Raw genomic sequence first — 24,900 nt, 5'->3', positions numbered from 1 at the left:
TCTACCACAGGCTGGGTTACAAAATTCATAGAAGTCTGCCAGCTTTTCAATTACTTCCATTACTACTTTTCAATTACTACTACTGTAAAATTATGTATTCTGCAAGGATGATCAGTTCACCCTGGAATATTTTACAGTCCAATATTTAGCCCATGCCAGAATAAAGCAACATTGTTAGTCTATCTCCTCTGAGCTAAGGAAAAAGTTAAAACTAAGTCAGGCAAAGAAAGCCTGAATTAGGACAAACACTGTTCTTGCCTTTTTTTTCCCCCATTACTTCACAATATTGAGTTAATGGTAAAGCAGATAATCAATTAAGAGCAATAATAACTTAACTCCCTCTGCAGTGAAGCCAGCACCTGCTTTTCTCCTATTTACCTGAAATACACCAATGCACCTCCACCATCAGCCTGCCAAGAAACATACAGAATAAACTCTCCCTACATTATTTTCCTCTCTCAGAGCACAATTTCTCATGGTTTCTCATCCAAACCTTTGCCAGAAGCAGTGTTAGACTTACTTTAATGTTGTGGATGCCATTCATCTTCCCAAGGTGCTGCTCAATGCTCTGGACACAGGAGCTGCAGGTCATCCCCTCCACGCCGATGGCCACAGACTTTGCCTCCATGGTGAATTCTACTCAGCTCTGCTCATTGCTGGTGGCTAAAACCCATCAGGACATCAGTTCCTAAAGAATTTGAAATAAAACAGATGTAGTGGAAGGAATCCCCATGGCAGGGTTGGAGTGAGAGGAGCTTCCAGGTCCCTTCCAATCCAAACCATTCTGGGACTCAAGGGGTTAACAGAGGAACTCCTTCACCACATGTGACTCTGGTAGATGTCAAAACCTGAGCAGGTATCAACAGAATGGAAAACTCCATGTGTTTATTCCCATGAATTCTCCAAACAGGAAAGAGTTCAGACATCTATTATTAATTTTGGGATACACAGGAGATCATTTAATTACACGCAGCAAGCTGTGGTTCACTGGTGTGAGATATTAAATTATAGGGGAAAGCAGAGAGAGAGAGGGACAGCAGCTCTTGGAATACTGAAACACAGCTGGTAACTCTGCTTTTCCACATCTCTCTCTCTCATACATTGCCCTCTGATTGCAAAAACAAGAGACACTGAAGTTAGCCCAGGCAGCAAATCAAGCTTTTTGCCACACCTCATTCAGAAAGGTCTCATTTCTACTCCTCTGAAGAGTTTAATTACTATTTTTGCTCATAAAAACAAGCCAAGGAAAAAAAATTACTAAACCTAAATGAAATTTGCAGAAATAACAGCCAATGGAAAGGACTTCTTTTGCCCAATGCACAAACTGTTAAGTGACTGAGCGGGAAAAAGGGGACAAGAAGCAAATCTCCAGAATTTCTGTTAATATGTTGAAAAAATTAATGCAAGGTTTTATTGACAGAGAGGTCAGTGACCAGGGAAATGATCACAGTTAATGTTTGGCAGCAATAGAAGAAGCAGTAAAATCTGATGAGTAACTGAGGAGCTCAAGTGAAGCACAAGCTTAACTTGTTTTCTTACCCTCAGGACTTATCTTGGAAAACTCAATTACATTGATGTTTGGTAAAATAATTTTTTCCTGCTCCATGGTGACATTTCCAGGCTGTTCTCTGTTACAGAAGGCCTGGAGGGCTCTGCTTTCACTTTGAGACGTGCCACAAACCATGTAAGAACACAAGGAAGTTTCATCATTGAAACCAGTTTACCTCCCTGATGTACAGAATGAAATGTTGAACTTAATTAACAAGCACTGAAAGAAGCATAAAACTGGGAATACTGAGATTAAATACATCTCATCCCTGCTAAGAAGAGAAATGAGACAACTCTACCTTAGGAATTATTACAGATCTCACTTGTCCCCTGCTCTTACCAGAGCTGAGTTGCTGGAAACACTCAATACTTGTGTGTGAATTGCCACACATGACAGAAATGCAGAACTGTCACAAGAATTATCAACCAACAAGAAAGTGTATTTTAAGCAAATCTCATACAGCAGCTCCTTTCTCAGGCTGATCTGCACACTCAGAGGTACAAAATACTGAAAAACCACGAATTTACCTAAGGAAACTCTTGCTGTCCTGCCATGCCATGGAAATGTGATGCTCTGTGCCCAAGGAATGCCCAGTGCACACCCACAAACAAGGACAGCTCTGTAACCCCACAGGCAGGGACACACCAGCATTCCCACCAGCCTGAAACACAAATCATGTCACAAAAAGCACTTGAAATGTGCAGGGAACTTTGTGAGCACAACCAGGCATGTGGGACTAAATAAAATCAGCCCAGACAGAACAATCTGTCTGGCAAGGTTTGGAGATTAAATTAAAAATTTAATTGAATTTAAAAGCATTTCAGGTGCATGACCAACTTGAACTGCACTGATACTGCACTTGGAACACAAAAATAAAGTAAGGGCACACTTTGGCTGTGAGCTGATGTCTGAAATAATCAAAGGCTGGCAAGATGCTGCCTTGGAGGAGAGCTGGGGTACAGCTGTGACAGAAAACCGGCTGAGCTCCTGCCTGCCCTCCTGGGCTCTGGTTTAAGGGACTCAAGCTGCAAGTACAATAATATCCATTTTTACAAACCCAGGATACAATGTTAAAGGTTCTCTGTTAAACAAACAGCAATCACACCCCCAGTACACTGAATAAACACTGATTACAGTAACCAGCAGCACTGCCACCAAATGCCCACCAACCATTCAAAACACAATGTTTAAATATGTAAAAATAACATTAAGCTTCTTTTCACATCTATTATTATTACAGTTTGTATGGACAAAGTGTTTCCTCTATTTTCTCAGTCTGTTTCCTTGCCCTTCTGGTGTTTATTCATAAACACAGCAGAGAAAATCCTTTCCTGGAAGAGGCTGAAATTAAAACAAAAACCATAAAGGCATAAGAAAAAAATCCCTAAAATTTATTTTTCATTTTTTACCCCTCAAGGCCCTGAAGTACTAAGACTGAAACCAGAACTTCCCTCACTAGAATTTATCTGTTGGACCAAACTGGCTCCTCATTTTGTCCTCTGACCTTGCATTAAGGATGAGCCAGATCTCTCTGACATGAGCATCACCCACAGCTCCCTGCTGGTGAGGAAGACAACCAGGGAGGATTTTTATTTGCCTTGTTGCAGGTTGCTAACAGTTTTTATATTAATTTCAAACAACCAGTGAGGATTTTTATTTGCCTTGTTGCAGGTTGCTAACAGTTTTTTTTACTAATTTTAAGCAATCAATGTGGATTTTTTATTTGCTTTGTTGCAGGTTGTTAACAGTTTTTATACTAATTTTAAAAACAGGTTGTCTAATCTTTTAGAGAACATATCCAAATCCAATGGCCTCTCCAACATTATTGTTAACACTGAATTGTTAATGAGCTGTTTCTCAAACTCTGTTTCCTGTACAGCATTGCTGAAATTTCCAAAAGCCAAACTGTCTGGGTTTCCAGTGCTCCTGAAGCTTCAAAGAGATCTTGCTCTCAGAATGAAATGCAGGGTTATACACAGTGACTCTAAATAGACAAATCCTTTTTTCCTCCTCTTGCAAAATTCCCAGGAGAACCAGTTAAAGCTAAATTCCATCTCAGGCTGTGTTCTACCTTGTCATATTCATTTCATTTCTGATGTTCTGCCTCCCTTACAAGTGCTTCAAGGTTCAAAGAATTTGGCTGAAACTTGAATGAAATATTTGTTATACTTCCTCCTAAAGTCCACGACTAGGCAGACTGAAAATACCTGTTACACCAATGAATTAGGACTGGATGCACACTAAAGGTAGACAAATATTAACAATTTAATCCCAGTTCTCCTCATGTGAGTTAACATTTTCCCAAGAAAATAGACTTAGAAGTCAAAATATCTGCAGCAATGCATATATTCCACATCCAACTTGTGCAAGTTAGCATATCCTTTTAATTATAATTTATTTTCTTATAGAAAAAGACTTGAAGCTGAGGTGCTGAAAAGACCTGAGATGCTAAGTTGTGGATTACACAGGTTTTAGAGAAAAAAATAATGCTTATATTCTTAACCAATTGCTCCATCTATAAAACACCTTTACCATAAATTAGTAAAGAATTTCGGGATTTGACAACACAAAGAAATGGCAGTTCCCTTTAGGAGTTACCAGCTCTGAGTTTAGTTCCATTTTCTTGAAGAAAGTCAGTTAGTGCTTCTATGAAGTAAATGAAGCAATAGAAAGAGGGGATTTCTACTTCCAACAGAAATTTCTCCCTATGGAAAGGAAAATTCAATAGTGATCAAGCACAAGGTGACTGAGACACTCATTCATCTCTCTAAATAGTTTTTTGGTGTGACACCAGTCACTGTCAGTAGAATATCTGAAGAAATAAGGCTTGATGAGGTTAAAGTTAAGTAATTCATAAACCCACACTACCAAAAAAAATGAACAATGCAAAGAGGAAGTTACAAGACCAGTAAAAACTCAAGAATCCCATTTAACCCTAAAAAGGCACTTTGGTGCTTCTAATATCTGAGCACACCCAGAGCAGCAGAGCTGTGCACCCCACAGATACACTTTGTGCCAGTTTTGTGATTAGCAGGGGTACAGCCAGGGCAGACAGATGCTTCTGGTTACCTGCACAGCTCCAGTTCTCACCAGTTTATAATCACCCTGAATTTACAGCTGCTGAAGTCAAAAGAGGTCACAGCTTGGCAAATACCACACAAACGCCAGCAACAGAATTTCACGGGTTTAATTACAGCCTTTGGATTTTATTAAATTTCTAAATGGCCAAGTGCTACTTAGCTTCTCTATTTATGGCAGCAGAAAGCTAAATTACCTTTTACATTAAATGGAGAAAAAGGTGCCTGTCCCCAAGGAAAAGAGCAAAGGGCAGGAGAGGGAAAAAGCTGCATCATCTCACCCTGGGGCTTGAAAGGTGCTACAGGAGATGGCTCCAGCAGGGAAGGAGATTTTATAGGGTTCATGGGCAAACAGAGCCACTGGAAAGGTGACTGGGTAGGAGATATGGATGATAGGCCCATGGGTAGGTGAGGCTTAATCACTGAGAGAGAAACTGTGCATCTGCAATAAATGGCACAGCTACGTGACACTTGAGATAGGCTGTAATTCACGTTGCTCAAGACTTTAACAAGCCTTGCTTGGTCAGCGGAGCATGGAAATTGCTCTCAGGGAATTCATTTCTATACCAACTGCATGGGGAAAAAAAAAGCACACATTGCAAACATTCTGCTTCATTTCTAACGAGTTTTACAGTATTTGAGACAAATTCTTAGCAAATCCTTTAACTCGTTCTTGGCTTTCCACAACCTCCTGAAGTCAGGTTTTTGGAGAACATGAATGTTACCTTGGAAGAATAATAGGAAATATTATGAGTAGAATATAATTTACAACCCCTGAAGAATCAAAGGAAATATTATGAGTAGAATGTAATTTACAACCCCTTGTTATGTAAGCATAGCAAGGTCAACGGGGGCTCCTCAGTCTTGAGCTCAGTCTCAAAGTACTCAGCAGAACAACGTGGAACACAGTAAAAATGAGAAGATTAAGACAGCAAACTACATATAATGTCAGCTTTCGCTTCCCTGCTTTGCCACCTGGGAAAGAAAAAAAGCTTCAGGTCTTTTCTCTACTAAGAAAATACATAATGATTATTAAATTCTAGTCAAACTGTGTTTGTGCTCACATGGGGCACTGTCATGCAAAGTCCCACACCACTAAATCTTTGCCTATTTACATCCACACAATTCAACAAGTGTTTAAGTACAGAAACTCAACCTTTGCTGACTGTGCAAAAGATTTTAAGATTTTAAATCTATACTACTTACAATTTTCAGAACATGAACACAGGGTAGAAACAGTTAAGGTGTGTTGTTCTTGCTCATTTTTGTGAGATTTCACCCCAAAGCAGCGTCAACAACTACTTGCCCTTTTCTAGAATAGCCACACTATGCTTTTAATCAGAAAAAGGTGCTTGTGCACAGAGCCCTGCCATCAAAAGGTAACATAAGGTGACATGACAATAAACTCTAAGTAAGGAGTTCCAGAGGGCCAAGCTGAGCAGCCCAGAATTGGAGCAGCAGCCCAGTGACTCAAGCGCTCCGAGACTTTCTCCGGCCAGTGACAGGAGCACGGAGGGATTTTCCAAGGGAGCTCAGACCTCCTGCGGGTCAGGGCCCGAACCGCGGCTGCTCCCGGCCGAGCACAGCCCGCGGGTCGCGCTGCAGCCCCGGGAGCGGAGCTGGGTCCGGCCCCGCTGCTCCCCGGGGCAGCGGCTGAGCGGGAGCCGCCGTGCCGGCCCCGGGGCTGCCGGGACACGGAGATGCCGCCGAGGCGCTCTGAGGTGAAGCCCCGGGGCGCCCCCGGGTTGAGGGCACCCTCACACACCAGGCGGGTTCTGGGGCCCGGACCCTCCCGTCCCGTCCGGGGCAGCACGGCAGCCCGGCACCCCCTCCCCGCCGGGACGCGGTGACAACGGCCCGGGGACAGCCCCGGAGCACGGGGGAAAGCGGGAACCTCCGCACGCACCTGAGGCCGCGGCAGCGCCCCCGGTCCGCGCCACTGAGGGAAGCGGGAACCCCTCGAGGGTCCGCACTGCCGGGGACAGCCCCGAGGCGGGTCCGCGCTGCTGGAGGGAAACAAACAAGGCGGGACCCCAAGGAGCGTCCGCGCTGCCGGAGGGAAACAAGCAGGTGGGATCCCGGGACGGGTCCGCACTGCCGGAGGGAGGGAGGGGAGCCCCGAGCGGGGCCCGCACTCACCGAGACCGCGGGCTCCGAGCGCCGCTCCCGGCCCGGCTCCGCTGCGCTCTTCCCCCGCCGCGCCACGTGACCGCCCTGCTCGGCCCCGCCCACTGCCACGTGATCACCCGCTCGGCCCCGCCCAGCGCCGCGTGACGCGGGCGGACACGTGACGGTGGCGGGAAAGGCGGGGCCGCTGTCGCTGTCACCGATGTCACCGTATCGCGACAGGAGCCCGCCCGCCGCCCAGCCACCGCAACTAGGTGCGCTTCAGGTCCCTCCAAAGCCAAAGCAGCCTGGGATCTCTGATCATCAAACACCAGCATGAGCCGGTAATTGTTCTTTTCCCACCCCTTTTCTCTGGTTACTTCTGCTGTAAACAGGAATTAAATACAGAGACATGGCTAGAACACCCCAAATCTGGGCCCGAACCACCCCAAATCTGGGTCCCTTCCACCCCAAATCATTCTGGGATTCCCTAAGAATTCATTACCAAAGTCCCATTGATCCTGGGATGCTGCCTGCTCCTATGAAGCCTCTCCAACTCAAAACTGAATTTAATTTCTTCACAACTCTCAAGGGTCTCAGGAGAAGCAGCCTACTGGCAGAAGGATTCAAGCCATAAAAATCCTTTAGTGGGGAAACAAAAGGGATCTCGACTTTGTCATTACAAGTCAGAGGTAAAGGAATGTGTGCTGTGTAGTGGGGTTGGTTCACACACACACCTGGCTAAATGAAAACTCGAAGTTCTGGACTTGTCCTTTATCCACCACTGATCTCTACAGCAACAACTAGGACTGTGTAAAATTACTTGGAGTTTTTACAGTATTTCTTACACTTCAGCAGAAGCAGAGCACACAGGAAACCCAGAAGAGCCAGACAGGTTTCTAATACATTTATTAGACCAGGAATGCCACTGTCCAAGTGGTAATCAGGGAACAAATGCCACTACAGGACCATTTTCTCAGTGAAACTCTAGACCAGTTCATTAGAAGCAGAGGCTGTTACTCTCTCCACTCACTGGGAGTGACTCTGCCAACAGGTGAAATGCCCCACTCAACATTCAGCGATGTGAACACCTGCAAAGGGACAAAACCCAGGATTATTAACTCTGAAATCAAAGAAACATTCAGACATAGCGTTATTTTTATTGTTTTCAACTCTTGTTATTAGAACACAACATCTCATTAACTTTCTAATTAAAGAAGTAGAATATATTTATATTGAATGGTATTTCAATGTTTCAGTTTTCTCTTTGAAAATATCCAACTGTAGAGGAAAGAATATGCAATGTAACACCCCACCACTATGCTGGTATTTTTATCTAGAAGTTTTGCTGCTGTACCTGTAGAGGTTGGAAATCCCAAGTAAAATTGAGAACACCTGTGTTTCTGATACATTTTCAAATCAGGCAACAGACTGATGCAGAAATTTGAGTAACAACTCAAAACCAAGCTGGCAATTAAAGAACTTTCCCCTCTATCACATCACAGTTTGCTTATGCAAGAAGCTCCTAAATTCTGACCACTGAATTTATTTCAAACAGGCAAAAGTGACACTTTTAAAGCCTGCAGCTCAAGTCACAAGGGAGTGGTGACAAAACCAACTTACATAGCCCCAGACAGCAGTGAACATGGAGGCTCCCCCGAGCAGGACCATGGTTCCATATTTATCATGGAAGGTGGGCTCGTGCTTGCGATGGGCTCCTCTCACTGCAGTGTGCTGGATGCCACGAGCTGAGGGTGCCAACAAGTACAGAAATCAACTCAAATACATCCTCAAACCATCCCCAGTCCTCATCTCCCACCAACAGAGAGGCAAGTGTTAGTGTTAAAAGACTAAAAATGCTGGAAAAATATTAATTTGGATTTTGTTCATCTGGAATTACTCCAAAACATGGGATAAACAAAATACTTTAATTTTTTTCAGCTCTCTCAATATCTCTCTAGAAAGTTATTCCTTAAGTCTAATTCCAGTAAAAAAAAAAAATCCCCTAAGTTAACTTTTTCTTCAATATTGATTTGATTACTGTTTCTCTCATCAAATATTTTGTTTAGTGCTTAGCATTTTTAGATTTCTATATGCAAATATCTATCCTGGCAGAATGTGTACCCAGGCAATGTCAGGCTGAAGCTCACCATCAAATTATGGGGTAATTCCTGCCTCATTCCCTCAGGATTTGTTTTTTTGAAGACAGGGGAGGAAGGAAATTGAAATAACCCGTGGGCATGAGAAAAATAATAGAGAAAAAAATACAAAGTGATATCTTTAGATGACGTACATTATAAGTGTACACTATAAAAGATGCACTTATCAAAGGGAAGGCAACAGTGAAAAATCAAAACAACAGGTACAAAAGACAGATTGCCCATTAGTTGTGCACAAAGCATTTGATGAGAGGATGATGTGTGCATAAAGATATTACAAAATAAAACCTTTCAGTCTCAGGTCAACGGTTTGCATTTTTACCCCACCGTGATTAGAGAAGATGCTGGTGATACCCATGTTACTACAAACCTCGCATGCTCTGTAAGGCTGCACAAGGCGTTTATTTAAACACAAAAAAGCCTGAGTATCTACAGAGATGCATTTATTTTAGGTGCCTGCATGGGATGAGCCCATGGTGCCGCAGGAGCAGAGAACAGACCCTGCTGGGTCCGTATCACTGAAGGGCCAACTCTAACCTTGACTTTAAAGGCTGGGTATTGACTGCCCCTTGTCACCGCACGCTACCAGGCCAGAATGTGCCTTTAGTACTAGGGAAAGCAAGCACCAAGGAATGTGCTTTAATGTACTAGGGAAAGCAAGCACCAAGGACCAACTGAACAGACCCTGCTGGCTCGGTATCACTGAAGGGCCAACTCTAACCTTGACTTTAAGGGCTGGGTATTGACTGCCCCTTGTCACCGCACGCTACCAGGCCAGGATGTGCCTTTAATACTAGGGAGAGAAAGCAGTCCTAAACCAGAAAGCAAGTAGGAGATTAAAAAAGGCTGAAAGAAATAAAAAAAAAGCGGGAGGCGAAGGACGCCAGAGCCGCCTGCAGCCCCTGAGGTGCCCTCACGACCATCCCCGGTGCACAGCGAGTGGGGGCTGAGGGACAACCCGCACAGGGGAAGGCACAAACCGGGGAGACCCCTGAGGAAGCCCCCACACCCCGAGAGCCGACCCTGCGCTTACCAACGAGGCTCTGCGCGGCCCTGGCCAGCGGGAACATGATGAGAGCCGAGCGCGTACCCTTGACGCCGCTGAAGAACAAAATGGTCGCGGCGGAAGTGGCGGCGCGGCGGGGGCCTGTGGGTAACGCTGGGCTCCTCCTCGCTGCGGCTGAGCTCCGCGGCCGGGCCGGGCCGAGCTGGCCGTTCCCTGGCTGCTGTCCGCCACCTCCCGGGTACAGACGGGCGCCCTGTGATAAACCCGAGGGCACGGAGAAGAGAATTGAGCCCTGGTGACAGCGCTAACTTTGTCCCGGACACGCCAGCAATCGCAGTGTCAGGATGGCCGAGTGGTCTAAGGCGCCAGACTCAAGGCGTTCCGCGCTTTCCCGTCAGCGGGGTTGGGTGTTCTGGTCTCCGTATGGAGGCGTGGGTTCGAATCCCACTTCTGACACCACTTTTTTCCCCCCTCGCTGTGTGGGTTAATTTAAATTTGTGAAAGCGCCGAGTTGGAAAAAAATCTGGGGTTTCAGCGCAAATAGAAATCCGAAATAATTTAAAAATAAAACCAGAAACGTGATGTGAAATACCAAGCTGTGTTTGGTGTCAGGTAGCTACTGGCAACCTGTGTATTTGTGATTGTGATATGTGTGGAAACTGACCATGGGACAGTTATAAAGATGAATTCTAACATAACTGAGGAAGGAAAGCATGGAAGGCCTTTGAACCTATCCTTTGTTTGCAACTAACCTTTAGAAGTCTTAAGCTGATTTAGGAGATTCGAATTAAAGCTTTAAGGATGTTGCTTTTAGACAGGAACTTTCTGCTTGTAGTTAAGCCTGCAAGAGTTTTGCAATAATAACCTTTTGAAGTATAATTTTAAAATATTGCTTGTAATAAGGATCTTTGAAACTATAACTTCAGAATATATAAAAAGGAAATACGTTTATCTCATGCATCAACAAAACAGTGAAAAGCAGCTTGAGAAAGGAAGATGAACATCAACTCAAGGATTAATAGTTTCAACCAAGGGAAGCTGGACATCACTGTTATGAGGTTTACAGTCCTTGCAATCAAAAGGTGGATCCACATCTGGAATCTGGACCTCACCAGCTGGGAGACTTCTTTCTTCTCTTGGAAGCTGGACCCCAGCATCTGGGGATATTCCTTTTCTGATACATCCTGAGAAAAACTAAATCACAATAGTGTATAGAGTTGTGATGTAAAAATTTGGAATAGAAACTGCTGAGAAAGCTGATGAGAACCCCTATAAATACCTGTAAGCCCCAACTATGGGTGTGCAGTTGGAGAGAGAACCTCCCCCACTGTACCCAGCGCTGCATTGCTCATTCTTTATCACATTAATAAATTGATTGCTGCTTGAATATTGGCCTAGTCAAGCTTCTCATTTATAACAGTGAGTAAATCCTCATCCCTCACTGGGGATTCTGCATCAGAGCCTTAACCCAGCACACACCAGCTGAGGCATTTCTCTGTGCATTTGGATTTTAACAATATTTTAACACAGAACCCAGCAATTTATAGCGTGTGTGTATAACATGAAGCATGTATCTGAGGCAAGAGGGAGAACTTCATCACACTGAGGGTGGCAGAGCACTGGAACAGCTGCCCAGGCAAGGGGAATCCCCCTCTTTGGAGACACTCAAAACCCATCTGCAAGCATTTGTGTTGTTTCAAAATGTGGAGTATGTAAGATTTTCTTAAGAAAGGATGTTCTTTGATGTTTGATCTTTGTGTACTATCTAGCCTAATCAACAAGGAAGGATATTTAATCCATGAAACAGCAGGTATCAAGCTCTAAGTGATATCCAGATGTTGGAAAAAAATTACTTTTTGGTAGAACTACCTTGTTAAGGTTTAGGGCTTGACATGTTCCAATTATCTCAGGCTTAGGGGGAGTTTAAAAAAACTTGGGAAGGAGGATGTGCCACTGATTGCAGACACAAAGAATGCAGAATGTATGGCTCACAAAAATATTTTGCAGCACTCCTACGATAAGGAAGACACTAACAAAGCCAACTCAGCAACTGGGCTGAAATCAGTTCCAACTGGTGAAAGGGAATTCCAGCAGGGACAGATCACAACCACCAACCCACCAAGCAAAAGGAAGAGAAAGTCACAACCTGTGCACTAGTTAGTATGGGAAGCAAAGAGAAGCATTGACTAACATTTTATAAATGAGAAGCTTGACTAGGCCAATATTCAAACAGCAATGAATTTATTAATATGGTAAAGTATGAGCAATACTGTGCTGGGCACAGTGGGGGAAGTTTTTACGTCACAATTCTATACACTATTGTGATTTAGTTTTTCTCACGATGTATCCCAGAAAAGGAGTATCCCAGCTGGTGAGGTCCAGATTCCAGATGTGGGTCCACCTTTTGATTGCAAAGACTTTAAACCTCATAACAGTGATGTCCAGCTTCCCTTGGTTGAAACTATTAACCCTTGAGTTGATGTTCATCTTTCTTTCTCAAGCTGCTTTTCACTGTTTGGTTAAGGCATGAGATAAGCATGTTTCCTTTATATACATTCCAAAGCTATAGTTTCAAGGATACCAGCAATATTTTAAAATTATACTTCAAAAGGTTATTATTGCAAAACTCTTGCAGGCTTAGCTGCAAGCAGAAGGTTCCTGTCAAAGAGCAACATCTTAAAACTTTAATTCAAATGCTCCTAAATCAACTTCAGACTTCTAAAGGTTAATTGCAAACAAAGGATAGGTTCAAAGGCCTTCTTCCACGCTTTACTTCCTCAGTTATTATTAGAATTTGTCTTTATAACTGTCCCATGGCGGTTTCCACACATATCACTATCACAAATACACACATTGCCTGTATGTACCTGTCACGAAACACAGCTTTGTATTTCACAAATAGAAGATAGAATACTAATTAATGAGAGAACTGCATTACTACATTACCCAGTGAACACAAATTCCTCTGTTAAAACCTATAAACAGTAAAAAGTTTTGAGAGCTGGCGTGCTTGATTTGTGGAATACCACTAAGCACTCAAGGCTAGCACAACTCATATAAATCAATCTCTCTGAGTGTGTAATTAATGCCTTGTTGCACAGCGGGCAGCGAATCCGGTATCTTAGCGGGCAACACTGTCACCTGCCGGGAATCCCTGTCTCGGGTGAGCTGCAGAAGTGCCTTCGAGCCGCAGGGTTCTGCGATCCAGCTGAGGGCTCCCCACGGCTGCCATCACCTCCGGGGCTCCCGGCACACTTTCCTCCCTCAGGGCCCGCTCCGCCCCTCCCTCAGGGCTCGCCCCGCCCACCCCTCGGGGCTCCACCAATGGCACGGCTCCAGCTCGCCGCGCTCCCACAAGCTCAGCCAATCGGAGGCCGGCAAGGACTCTCCTGCCGGCGCCTCCGCCAATCGGCGTCTGGTAGGCGGGGCCTCGCAAACGGCGGGGCGGGGCGGGCGAAGCGGGGCGGCCATGGCGGCGCTGCCGGTGCCGCTGCTGGCGCTGGCGCTGCTGCTGCTGGCGGGATGTGGCGGGCCCGGAGCCGCGGGGCAGAGGCGGAAGGAGGTGAGGCTCGCCCGGAGCTCCCGCGCTGTGCCGGGCCGGGTTCTCGCTGTGCGGGATGAGGGCAGGACCGGCCAGGGCCCGGCGGGGTGGCCTGGCCTCGCCTCGCCTCACCCCGGCTCCCCGCCCTGAGGTTCGGCCGGCTCTGAGGGGAGCCCGCAGGGAGGGAAGGGCCTCAATCCCAAGTTCTTCAGTTCTTGTTAGGAGCACTGTACGAGTGTTGTCTTCCTAGGGTATGGGATTTACGGGGGGAAGGATGTGTGGTCTTTGGTTGTAGTCGCTAAGGTGCAACTTAATTCCACTCACTTGACCTGCAGGGTTTAGAAAAATCCTTCTATATAAATGTGTATACTTGTGTCAGTTGTATGTCAGAGAACAAGAATTTTTTAAATTATTATTGTCATGGCGAGATTCTTGGGGTTGCTCTGTGCACGGTCAGGAGTTGGACTTTGATGCTCCTACTGGCTCCCTTCCAATTCAGGATATATTATGATGATTTCCTCTAACATATTTATCTAAATAAGGGTGTTAATGAGTAGAGAAGTGCTTTATGATAAATGTAACATTTGTGAGTTTGTCAGACTAACGCCTCTTCTTAAAATGTTACAGGATTGATTATCTCCTTTTGAAGGAATATTTTAGTGTCGAGCACTCCTGAGTTTTTCAAATGTTTTCTGAATTATGGTTCTTTTTTTTTCACCAGTGCTGAAAATGAGAGGTTGAGCTCGGTTCCATCTCTGGTGGAACAATTTTTGAAAGCTGAAATAGTTTGATGCTTAGTATGGCAAAAAGGCTGTGGAGGGGATGGAGGTGTTGGTTCTGCTGAAAGAAATCCTGCAGCTACTGTGAGGAGGGGCTGCTGAGCTGAGGGTCTTCACCAGCCTGGCCATGCTGAGTGCTTGAAGCTCAGTGTGTTACTGGGTGGTTGAAGTTAATGAATTATTTTAACATGACTGTCAAAAGCCTCTGTGAATGCCTTACTGAGGTATCACATCACCTGGGCGGCATTATGGAAAGCAGTGCAGATATTTGTTGCATCAAATATAAAAATTTCTAAGACTGTACTGTGAGACTGGGGAAAAAAAACCAAACAAACAACCCAACAATTGTTCTGACTTGATTTTCAGATGGTGCTGTCAGAAAAAGTGAACCAGCTGATGGAGTGGACCAGCAAGAGATCTGTGATCCGAATGAACGGAGACAAATTCCGGCGCCTGGTGAAGGCCCCTCCCAGGAACTACTCAGTGATTGTGATGTTCACTGCCCTGCAGCCTCACAGGCAGTGTGTTGTGTGCAAGTATGAGCTCCTTTAGTCCTACATTAGAACCTGAAAATCATCTGATCTTTGTAGGACACTAAAGTTAAGAACGGGGTTGCACTTTGACACAGGTGGCAGGAATACACATGGGCAAGTTACAGTAGGATTGGCTTTGCAATTTAATGTGTGTAATGTGTTTGTGAGGAAACATAATCCTCAGATTTATCTCCCTCCTAATGTAATCCCTGCTTTGCAGAAACAGTGTTTACTCTGGAGAAAGACACAGTGAAAGCTCAACTTTCCAGGCATAAGCTGCTGAAGAAATGTTTGTAGAATTATTGCTGGCCATGCAGCTTAAATGTTGTTCTTAATTAATATATTGCTTGGCACTTATTTACAATTCCAATATCCTGGCTCCTTAACTGTATTATAGCTTTTCTGTATTAACCTGGAGGTAGCAGAGGTCTGTAAGGGTGATTTTTATACCTAGAAAGGTCACACCTGGCCACATTTGGGTGCTTTGTGGACTGGGAAGTCATGAGCAGCTGAGTTCCAGTTCATCTTTCATTTAGAAAGCTTGTGTTTGTGGTCTCAACAAATCTTGCCCTTCCATTTAAAAAAGCAGGTGGAAATGCTTCCCCTGATGGTAGATGAATGTCTGTCTTTAAATGATTTCATTAACACTTAAACTTTCTTTTGAACCCCAGAAAATGGATGGGGTGGGTGTGGGAGGCACTCATGGATGGGGTGGGTGGGCACAGCTCCCTCAGCTGCTTTACAGCCTGCACAGCTGCTGGGGACAAACCCATGACACAGCCTCTCACTTGGTGTTTTCCAGGCAAGCTGATGAGGAGTACCAGATTCTGGCAAACTCCTGGAGGTATTCCAGTGCATTCACCAACAGGATTTTTTTTGCTATGGTAGATTTTGACGAGGGCTCAGACGTCTTTCAGATGGTAATGGCTTTTTCTGTTTTAACATTTAGTTTGGGTTTTGGGAAAGAAAGTAAAATGTTAAATAATTTAGTGTAACAGTGAACAAAGGAATGAAAAGTTAAAAGCTGTCACTCCTGAAAAGCGTGGCCTTAGATGGCCTTAGCGTGTTGGTAAGAATATTAACAGAACTGACAGATGTGGAATAGGTACAAGGAGTGAATTGGTTTCTTTGACTTTTTTCCCTGGGTTTGTCTCCTGTAATAACTTATGGTGTAGTTCTTAATGGAATTATTCTGTGGTACATGAAGAGGCAAGATGGAAAGCACTGATGTCATTAGGAGCAGCTATTACAATTTTTAGATTACTACAGAATGATAAATTAGGCTTTTGGTATTTCTTTTCAAGTACCCAGCCATTTTTCTCTTCTATTAACATTGTGTGACCACATTTTTTTTGTTCTCCAGCTGTGAGAACATTCCATGTACACTTGGAATTGTAGGTCACATTAATAGTTCATTACAGTCTTGCAGATGTGAACTTTTTTTTTTAAGAGGTACTAATCTCTATTTAACAGCCACACAGTTTAGGCAGTGATACTTTATTAAATGGAAGCTTTTGAACTGGAGAATTGAAGAGAGATGTCTTTTTATGACTCTTGTTAATTTTTTCTTTAGTGTTACATTAAAAATGCATTCATCAAGCTATGGCCTTCCTAGAATGCCATATTTTAGAATTGTAGATTGTTATTTTGGAGGTTTTTTTATCAAAAGTAGGGTTTGGAGACAAAACAGATTCAAAAAAATGTGCATGAAATACAGAAATGCAAGCTGTGTGCTGCCTACTGTTTTTTTTTAAAAAGTCATAGCCATTAAATCAAAGAGCTCACTTTTCTGATTTAGAAACAACATTGCAAGCCAGAAATGGCATAGAATTGTATCACTAAATAGTCCTTTAATAGTCTGTATCCTGTGTGAACTCTCCCTGCAGCTGAACATGAACTCTGCCCCCACTTTCATCAACTTCCCTGCCAAGGGGAAGCCCAAGCGCGGGGACACCTACGAGCTGCAGGTGCGCGGCTTCGCGGCGGAGCAGCTGGCACGCTGGGTGGCCGACAGGACAGACGTCCACGTGAGTGCAGACAGCTGAGCAGGGCCAGCACCCCTTCCCTGTGCACGGCCAGCACCCCTTCCCTGTGCACGGCCGGCACCCCTTCCCCATGCACAGCCAGCACCCCTTCCCTGTGCAGGGCCGGCACCCCTTCCCTGTGCAGGGCCGGCACCCCTTCCCTCAGCACTCCTTGTGCAGGGCCACCCCTTTCCTCAGCACCCCCTTTCCTCAGCATCCCTTCCCTCTGCACCCCCTGTGCAGGGCCAGCACTCCTGCCCTCAGCACTCCTTCCCTCATCACCCTTTCCCTCAGCACTCTCTGTGCAGGGCCAGCACCCCTTTCTTCTGCACCCTCTGTGCAATGCCAGCACCCCTTCCCTCAGCACTCCTTCCCTCAGGATCCCCTGTGCAAGGCTAGCACCCCCTTCCCTCAGCACCCCTTCCCTCTATGCCCCCTGTGCAACACCAGCACCCCTTGCTTCAGCACCCCTGTGCAGGGCCAGCACCCCCTGTGAAGGGCCGGCACCCCTTCCCTCAGTACTCCTTGTGCAGGGCCAGCACCCCTTCCCTCTGCACCCCTTCCCTCAGCACCCCTGTGCAGGGCCAGCTGGGGATCATCACTTGTGCTCTGTGCCTCCTGAGCAGGTCTAAAGAGCTCATCTACAAAATCTAGTTCAGACTCCCGACTGCATCTTTGAATTTCCTCACAGCCTCTGTGCTGGTATTTTGTGTAATGCTGATTTGAGAAGATGGTAAAACTCATGTCCTTCCTTCTTGCTCTCTGTTCCTGTGGAAGAAAAACAATCTCTAAAAAATTAAGCAGGGTAAAGTTGTGTAAAACTGAAGTTACAGTACTGGTGGAAGAAGCATTGCTTACCTCCTGAGTCAGATTTATTACCTAGAGAACACGTGTGTGCCATAGTTTTTCCACTCAATGTGTTGTGGGGTTTTTCAGCAGGAGTGCAGGTATGATGTCTAATCCTGCTGAGAGAAAGTAATTGCACTGTCCTCTGCTCAGATCCGTGTGATGAGGCCCCCAAACTATGCTGGACCCTTGATGCTGGGGCTGCTGCTGGCTGTCATTGGAGGCCTCGTGTATTTGCGGGGCAGCAATCTGGATTTTCTCTACAACAAAACTGGCTGGGCCTTTGCTGCTCTGGTGAGTCACCAGGACTTCTGTTTCCCTGTAACACTGACTTTTGTAGCAGTTCAAGTTTTCAAAAGCTTCTGGATTCCAAAATTCTTAAAACTGGTTCAGGAAAAGGGAAATGAGGTACAGTTAGTTTTACTTTTTCACAAATTGATAACATTATGTGATCTTAGTCCCTTCAGCTCACTGAATGCTTGATTAGATGCCTTTTGCACAAAGATAAAGTGGGACAATCCTTAGTCTGTGTTCCAAACCAGTACATTTTGGTATGAAGTGAAAAGATATCAGGTTCAATTAAAAATAAAAGAGAATCCTTATTAAACAGCATTTCTTCTTTTCAGTGTTTTGTGTTAGCAATGACATCAGGCCAGATGTGGAACCACATCAGAGGGCCCCCCTATGCTCATAAGAATCCCCATACAGGACAAGTGGTGAGTGTTGCCTTCACTTTCTTTTCTGCAGAATAAGGATGATACTAAGAGACAAACCAGAGTGCAAATTCTGCTTTTGGCCTCTCTCTTTGTGAATGAGACCAGCCTGTCCTGCAGTGAGCAAGGCAAATCAACATGTCTTGCCCATGTGTTGTGTCTCCAATGGTGAAGGGATGTGATAGTTCTAAATTGCTTACAGCACAATGAAAGTATTTATAGGTTCAGTCTTAGATGCTAAAATTCCTGTTGCTGAGCCTGGCAATTATGTGTTAACCTGGTCTTGTTAACTCACACACTCATCTCATGACTTCCATGTAAAACCATCTTTACTCAAGATTCTTGAGGTAAATTATTATCAAGTGACCTCAGATTTATGAAATCTCTTTCTTGGGAAAAATGTCTTTAACATTATTTGAAATATACAGCTCTGTTCATAACATGGAGTGAGATGCACTGTGAAAGTAGTCCCAGTGTTCTGAGAGCATTGCATCTGTTCAGGGCCTTACACATCACACACTGGCATTTTTCATGTTTTTACTCAGGGAATTTGGGTCAGGCCCTCTGTATTCTTCTGTAGAAAATGGATAAAACTTTTATTTCCTACTTAGATACAACGTCACAGCCATAATAGGGTGTCCTTTAGGGATTGAAAAATGGTATTGTTCCCAAATTTAAATTTTTCTGTTAACCCAGAAGTGAAAAAGATTCCAAATGCATGGTTCTGGAGCCAAGTGAGTCAGGTTCACACAGAGATTGAAGGGATTGCCCCTAAGCTAAGCAGCAGTGTACTCAACCTAAGAATCTCAGTCAGGGAATGGATCAGATTTGGATCACACTGGGATGCAGGAGGGACTAATCTTGTGGTTTTTCACAATCCAGCTTGGCTGGACTGAGAATCTGGGCCACAAAGGTTGTAGCTGCACTTGCACTTGCTGTAATCTGAATGAGGCTGATTGTGCAGGGTAAGAGAAGAAGGATCTTTGCTTCTGTTGCAGCTCCCCCAAAAATCAGTGATCAACAACTGAAATTGTTCATGCTCCAACTTCTGCTCTCTCCTGAAAAAAAACAAGAAAACAATGCAAGCCCCAGTTCCAGCTCTGTAGCTGTTGTTAATCATGTCAAAGTTGTCTCCAGTCTTTTCTAAATCTAATTACTCTTTGTCTCTTACAGAATTATATCCATGGAAGCAGCCAAGCCCAGTTTGTGGCAGAAACACATATAGTTCTGCTCTTCAGTATCCTTCCTGGGAGAGGCTTGGGGTTGGTGACAGATTTTTGGTCAGCAAATGCTGCTGCCTTTTCTGTGGTGCTTTGTCATGGTTTAATTGCCACCTAACACTGATGCAGAAGCTTGTAAAACCTTTCTGCACTGCCAGCTGTGCTTTTCTTTTAAGTTGAATGGAAAAATACTTACTGCTTTCTCACCTTCTTATTTAAGTACCAAGCTGAATAAATCACTAAAATTGTGGATCTCTTGGGAATCAGAAGTTTCTTTAGGATACTCCCTGTTCCTCTGTGCATGTCTCTTTTCAATGTCACTTATTTCTTGCTTTGGTGTTGAATTCATTCCTCTATCACTGATCTTTTATTTCTTTGCTTACCTTTTTATAATCTTACCATTTGTTCCTACTAATGATGCAGGATTTTGCCATGCTGTCAAGAAAGGCAAGTGGAAATTTTCAGATTGAGAGCTTTTACTTTTCTCATTTGTACAAAAAATGCTTCTTTGGGGTCTTAAGAATCCCTTAAACTTCAATGTTCTGGTTTTCTATTCCCACGTGTATGTTTTTGATCCACCATTTGTAACTTTGGTCATTTCTGGAGCCTTTCTTCTGTATCTTGTTAGCTGTATCAGCATTTCTTTATTTTTTATTCAGGATTTCTTCTATTTAATTTTTTTAATTTAAAACAAGGACTTAGATGATAACTTCTGATCTTTTTTTATTACTGTATTTTTGATCCACTTGGTCAAATTCAAAGTAGAAACTTTTTGTTGATATTTATTTGTGTTATTGCTATCCATCAGACCCAACCCACCCATTACTGGAGACAACATAAATTATTAAATTTGGTGAGGTTTCTGTGGGTTCAAATCACTTTCCTGCTGTGCTGAAGGTGGGCTGTGTCTGAAATGGAAAGATTCTTGATGCAGTCAATGATAAGAATTTTTCCTTTCAGGAGACTTGGGACTGGCCATTAGTAGTGAAATGGAATGAAATCTTTGGGATTTCTGTCTTTCATTCCACTGGATTCACTACTTCGCTTTACAAGGATTCATTCTTGGCAAATATCAGGCCTTTTGTGTTGTCTGTGCTTCTTTAATTTTACAATCTTCTTTTTTTATTTTAATTTGAAGAATTAGAAAAGAAATATTGCCACTTGAAAGACAGCCTTGGATGTTGGATTAAATACTGCGTGTGTTTTGTTTGTTCTCTTGGCTGAGTGAATGCAGAAGCTGAATTCTTTTGGGGATTTTCCAGTGGAGAACAGCAGTAGGAGTGGACCAAGCTCTCTGGGAAGGAATGCTGCTGCATTACAAGCTGAGATAATAAATGCATGGTAATAATTTTGCCTGAAGACTTTCCAATTTGTATTTTAAGCTTTGCATTTATTTTCTCTTAAAAGCTGATGTTATGAATGTCTTTCAGTTGTTCCTTTTTTTCCCCCATAGTTGCTGATTTGGCTGGGAAGTGTTTGATTTTTCCAGTGAGTTTTAATGCCCCAGGTATGGTGTGGGAGCTGAATTTAGGGGATTAGGAGTGTTGTTTTGAGTCTCTTGTACTTTGTTGTTAGCCTTAAACAGCATTTGTAGATGGTGGAGTTACTTTAGGAATGGTCCTTCTCCATGAAGCTGCTACTTCTGACATGGATGTGGGGAAAAGAAAAAGTGAGTACTGACAGTTTGCTCTCTGAACAAAGACATATTAGTGAGGGTGTTTGATACACCCTGATTTAACAGAAATGCTTTTGCACTGGGGGGGTTTGTTCACTCCCCACCTCTAAGCTGACAGAATCATTTGGATTTTTGACAATTTTTGGAGTTGCTTAGCAAACTGCAAGATAAATCCTTTTGGCAGATGGAGAGAGATAAAGATGCTTTGCAGTGTTTTGCTAGTAGGGAGGAGAAGGGACTTTTTCTCAAAGCATTTATATAAAATTGATGTAAAATTGGTGTTAATTCATATTTCTCAATGACACCAGTAGAGCCCTCATCTGACCAAACCTGTAAACATTGCAGAAGGCTTTGGAAACCTGAATCACTGAGGTGTTTGCAGGGGCAGCTGCCCCATCTCAGCCTCTCCCTGTGCATCTCTTGCAGTTATGTGCATTGCTGGCATTGGCTTGGTGGTGCTGTTCTTCAGCTGGCTGCTGTCTGTCTTCAGATCCAAGTACCATGGCTACCCCTACAGGTAAGGCAGCCTGGGCCCTGCAGCCCCTGCAGCTCTGCTGCCTCATTTGGCAGGAAATACTCCTCTGAAAATGCTCCACTGGCTTCTCAGAGTAGCAATAATTGTTGATAAAATCAGCAGAAATGAGTGTTTCATGGATATCATGATTTTTCAATCTAACCAAAGCAAACTCTACTTTTCATGCCACTGCATGTTATAAAATACTTGTATTTTCAGAATATCTCAGCCAGTTTATACTCCCAACAAATGTTTTTTTCTGTCTTCCATATTCGTAAGTCTTCATTATTAATCCTTCTTTGTGAGAACAGGGAGGATGCCTGATGCTTTAAAGCTGCCTTCATTTGGGGATTGCTTGTGTAAGGAGTCCAGTACTGTTATTGACCACTTCTATGTCTGTCTGACTGGTATAGACGCACACACACACCTTAGGTGTATTTTCTAGCTTTTATGCATTTTGAAGCAATAAGCACATGTTAAAGCACCAGTTTCTAATGATTTCACATCATTTGTAATGAGCTGAATTTGTCTATGAAGCTAAACCCACTGACAGATATTATGCCTTCTCTATGAGAAATGTGTTCTCATTTAAAAATATCTAAATAATAAAGCCTGTTATTTTATGAAGGCTTTTCTCAAGAGCAAAAGACAGCTGAAATTATTCCCTGTTTAATAACTAGTCAGCTTTTATTCTGGTTTCTGCAATGGTCTTAGGTACTCCTGCTGACTTTATTGAAGGGAAGATGTGGTTGTCTTTGGTTTTGAGTTATTAGAAACTCATTTTTAAGTGAGGTTTTTTTTGACAACTTTTGTTGTAGCAGCATCAGGCCCATTTCTCACTCTGATTTTCTTGGTATTTATAAAAGCTAAGTGGAATCTTGCACAGCTTTGTTTCTTACACAATTAATAAGAATGTTTGTTATTTTGCTCTTTGCAGTTTCCTAATGAGCTAAAGGATTCCAGTCTGCAACATCAGGAAGGTGCTGGCTCTGAACTTGGATGTGGTGGAATGAGGAGCTCAACGTGTGTGGTTTGTGCTACCTCTGCTGACACTGAGTTAAACACTGAACCAAAGACAATGTAGTGCCTTAAACACAGCAAGCAGTTTGCTCTGAAGGACACAGAGTGTTAAGATGCAATCTCTTTCATAAGCTTTACATCTTCTTAAGCAGCTCTGCTTCTAGCAAAATTCAGAACATAATGCTTAAAACTACATTTCCATGGACTAACTAGAAATGGTACTTTCAATTCACTTGGATAATCTGTTTACCATGTTTTTTTTTTTTTCCCTTGAATTATCCCCTTTTTTCCTGTTTGTGCATAGCAGGTGACAGCAGCTTCTCTGTCATGCCTTTTCATGGTTCAGGAAACAGCTTCATACACCTGGAAATCTTTTCCTTCAGCCTGTGTGCAACCCTTGGAGCATGCTCCAGGTTCCAGTGTGGAATGTGCAAATCCTGGAGCTGTGTCTCATTTTTGAGAAGAGTTCTCAACTGCTGTATGATGCAAGAGGTTGTTTCACAGATGAAGGGGGACTTTTCAACATGCTGAACAGTTATTCATTAGTTAAATTTTTCTTTGCCAAATGCTGCAACTGCAATGTTTTAAGTTGTAAACTTTGACTCAAAGCTGGAAAAGAAATTCTTAGACTGGCCAACGCTCACACTCTTAAAAAACATGAACTAAAAGTACAAATGTAACTATCTGTGTGTTGCATGAATTCAAAGTTGCTAATTCAGGTTACTGCCTAGAGCCCTGGCAAACCAGCAAATGCCAGATTTCTGGTCACTATATAAGTTCTTGCATTCTCCACTTGTTTTCTCCACATTTTTATCCTTTGGGCAGAGATGTCTGCTCCTGGGATAAATGTTGACAGGACACACTTGATAGCCTTACAACTGAATGCATGTGCTGCTTGCTCTCCCCTTTTGTTCTCTCACCTCACAAAGATACTTTGCCTTAAGAATTCTTGAGTGGAAGACCTTGTGCCTCAGCAAGAACTATTGTGCAATTCAGCAGTTGTACTACAGGAAATCTTTGCAGCCTGATTCAGTAACACTTCCTTCCGTAGGCTCTGCTGCCCTTAGAGGTTCATAGGCAGAGAGAGACTTTTGTCTCCTGCTTCTGCCTCTCCTCTCAAGGGGTTACAGAATCTGGATGTTTGAAATTGAATCTCAGAAGGGATTGTATCACTCCAAGCAGAATGTTATTCTTATGCAGTTTTGCTGAATTAATACACATCTCAAAGTGCCTTAACGTTGCTAATTTTGTTGTTTGATGTTTCAACTGGTTGAGATGCATTTTTTATGCCATACAGAACGATGAGCCTTAGTGGAACGGATAAATTGTGTGCCTGACTGGATTTTGGACAAGTTTCAATAAAACTTTTTAGTCTAATCCATGCTCCTGTGTCTTTTGAACTTTGCCATAAAACAAGCCAACCTCTTTTCTTCCACTGTTGTTTCAACATGTTAATCACAGCCTGTCTGTACAGAGAGAGTAACCTGAATATGGGTGAGTAGACTGGATTAGTAGCCTGTATGTGTTTATGTGGAGAATTACATCCCAAAATGTCAACACTAGAGAGATGCTCATGTAGCCAGCAGATAGTATAAAGATTACATGATTATGGCTTGTCTTTAACAGCTGTCATGCTGTGAAAATCTTGGATTCCTGGAGTTCTAGACAGATCAACTCCTGGTGTTTCTGGAGGTGGAATCTTGTTAGCATTGTAGATTTGCCTGGAACAACTCAGCACTGCTGTGGCTTGTTTTCCTGCCCAGCTGGTAAAATGCTTCCCATAAACTTTTCCAGTTATAATTTGTTCTGTCCTTCTAAAACCACTCAGTTCCATATTGCCTAAGTTTAAACAGTCACACCTCATGCAGGTGAATGCTGAATTCATGTTCACCTTCCACTTGAGGTGGCCATGATGTTGAGAGTTTGGGATTTTCCTCTTTTTTTCCCCATGCTGAGATGAAAATAATCCTCTTTTTTTACAACAGTTTTTCTGCTCTCTAGGCTGAAACTGAAGTGCAAGGAGGAAGAAACAGATGAGGTAGTGGAGCAGAAGATGGAGTGCTTGCAAGGACCAGTGGCAGGTTTAGAGAGGATGAATTCTGGCAAGGTTTGACTTGTGCAGCAGTTGGGAGGTAGCA

At 43.6% G+C, this 24,900-nt stretch overlaps 3 protein-coding genes and 1 non-coding gene across 4 annotated transcripts in view; 2 read left to right on the top strand and 2 right to left on the bottom strand.

Moving 5' to 3' along the window:
- ATP7A (ATPase copper transporting alpha) overlaps positions 1-6,852 on the bottom strand; it is a 32,344-nt gene extending 25,492 nt beyond the window's left edge. Inside the window, exons 1-2 of the mRNA XM_054289831.1 lie at positions 6,766-6,852; positions 521-688 (exon numbers count right to left, since the gene is read on the bottom strand). Coding sequence (XP_054145806.1) covers positions 521-628 — 108 coding nt within the window. The 5' untranslated portion in view covers positions 629-688; positions 6,766-6,852. The remainder of the gene's footprint in view (positions 1-520; positions 689-6,765) is intronic.
- Positions 6,853-7,624: 772 nt separating this feature from the next.
- Positions 7,625-10,054, bottom strand: LOC128945885 (cytochrome c oxidase subunit 7B, mitochondrial). The gene is made up of 3 exons (XM_054289788.1): positions 9,925-10,054; positions 8,356-8,480; positions 7,625-7,823 (listed from the first exon to the last, which is right to left on the bottom strand). The coding sequence occupies exons 1-3, from the start codon at positions 9,959-9,961 to the stop codon at positions 7,749-7,751; spliced, it is 237 nt and encodes a 78-aa protein (XP_054145763.1). The 5' UTR covers positions 9,962-10,054; the 3' UTR covers positions 7,625-7,748.
- A 181-nt stretch (positions 10,055-10,235) lies between these two features.
- Positions 10,236-10,353, top strand: TRNAL-CAA (transfer RNA leucine (anticodon CAA)). The gene is made up of 2 exons: positions 10,236-10,273; positions 10,308-10,353. It is a non-coding gene; the product is annotated as a tRNA-Leu (tRNA).
- Positions 10,354-13,357: 3,004 nt separating this feature from the next.
- On the top strand, positions 13,358-23,411 carry MAGT1 (magnesium transporter 1). The gene is made up of 10 exons (XM_054289934.1): positions 13,358-13,459; positions 14,584-14,753; positions 15,553-15,670; positions 16,637-16,777; positions 17,774-17,914; positions 18,247-18,336; positions 19,507-19,570; positions 21,148-21,222; positions 21,655-21,745; positions 22,680-23,411. The coding sequence occupies exons 1-10, from the start codon at positions 13,367-13,369 to the stop codon at positions 22,693-22,695; spliced, it is 999 nt and encodes a 332-aa protein (XP_054145909.1). The 5' UTR covers positions 13,358-13,366; the 3' UTR covers positions 22,696-23,411.
- The last annotated feature ends 1,489 nt before the right edge of the window (positions 23,412-24,900 follow it).

The sequence above is a fragment of the Melozone crissalis genome, unplaced genomic scaffold (assembly GCF_028551555.1).
Source record: "Melozone crissalis strain CALT ecotype California unplaced genomic scaffold, PUWL_Pcris_2 ptg000068l_1, whole genome shotgun sequence".
NCBI classification, from domain to species: domain Eukaryota; kingdom Metazoa; phylum Chordata; class Aves; order Passeriformes; family Passerellidae; genus Melozone; species Melozone crissalis.
Note: the sequence above shows the minus strand (reverse complement) of the source record. Positions and strands in the feature narration are given on the sequence as shown.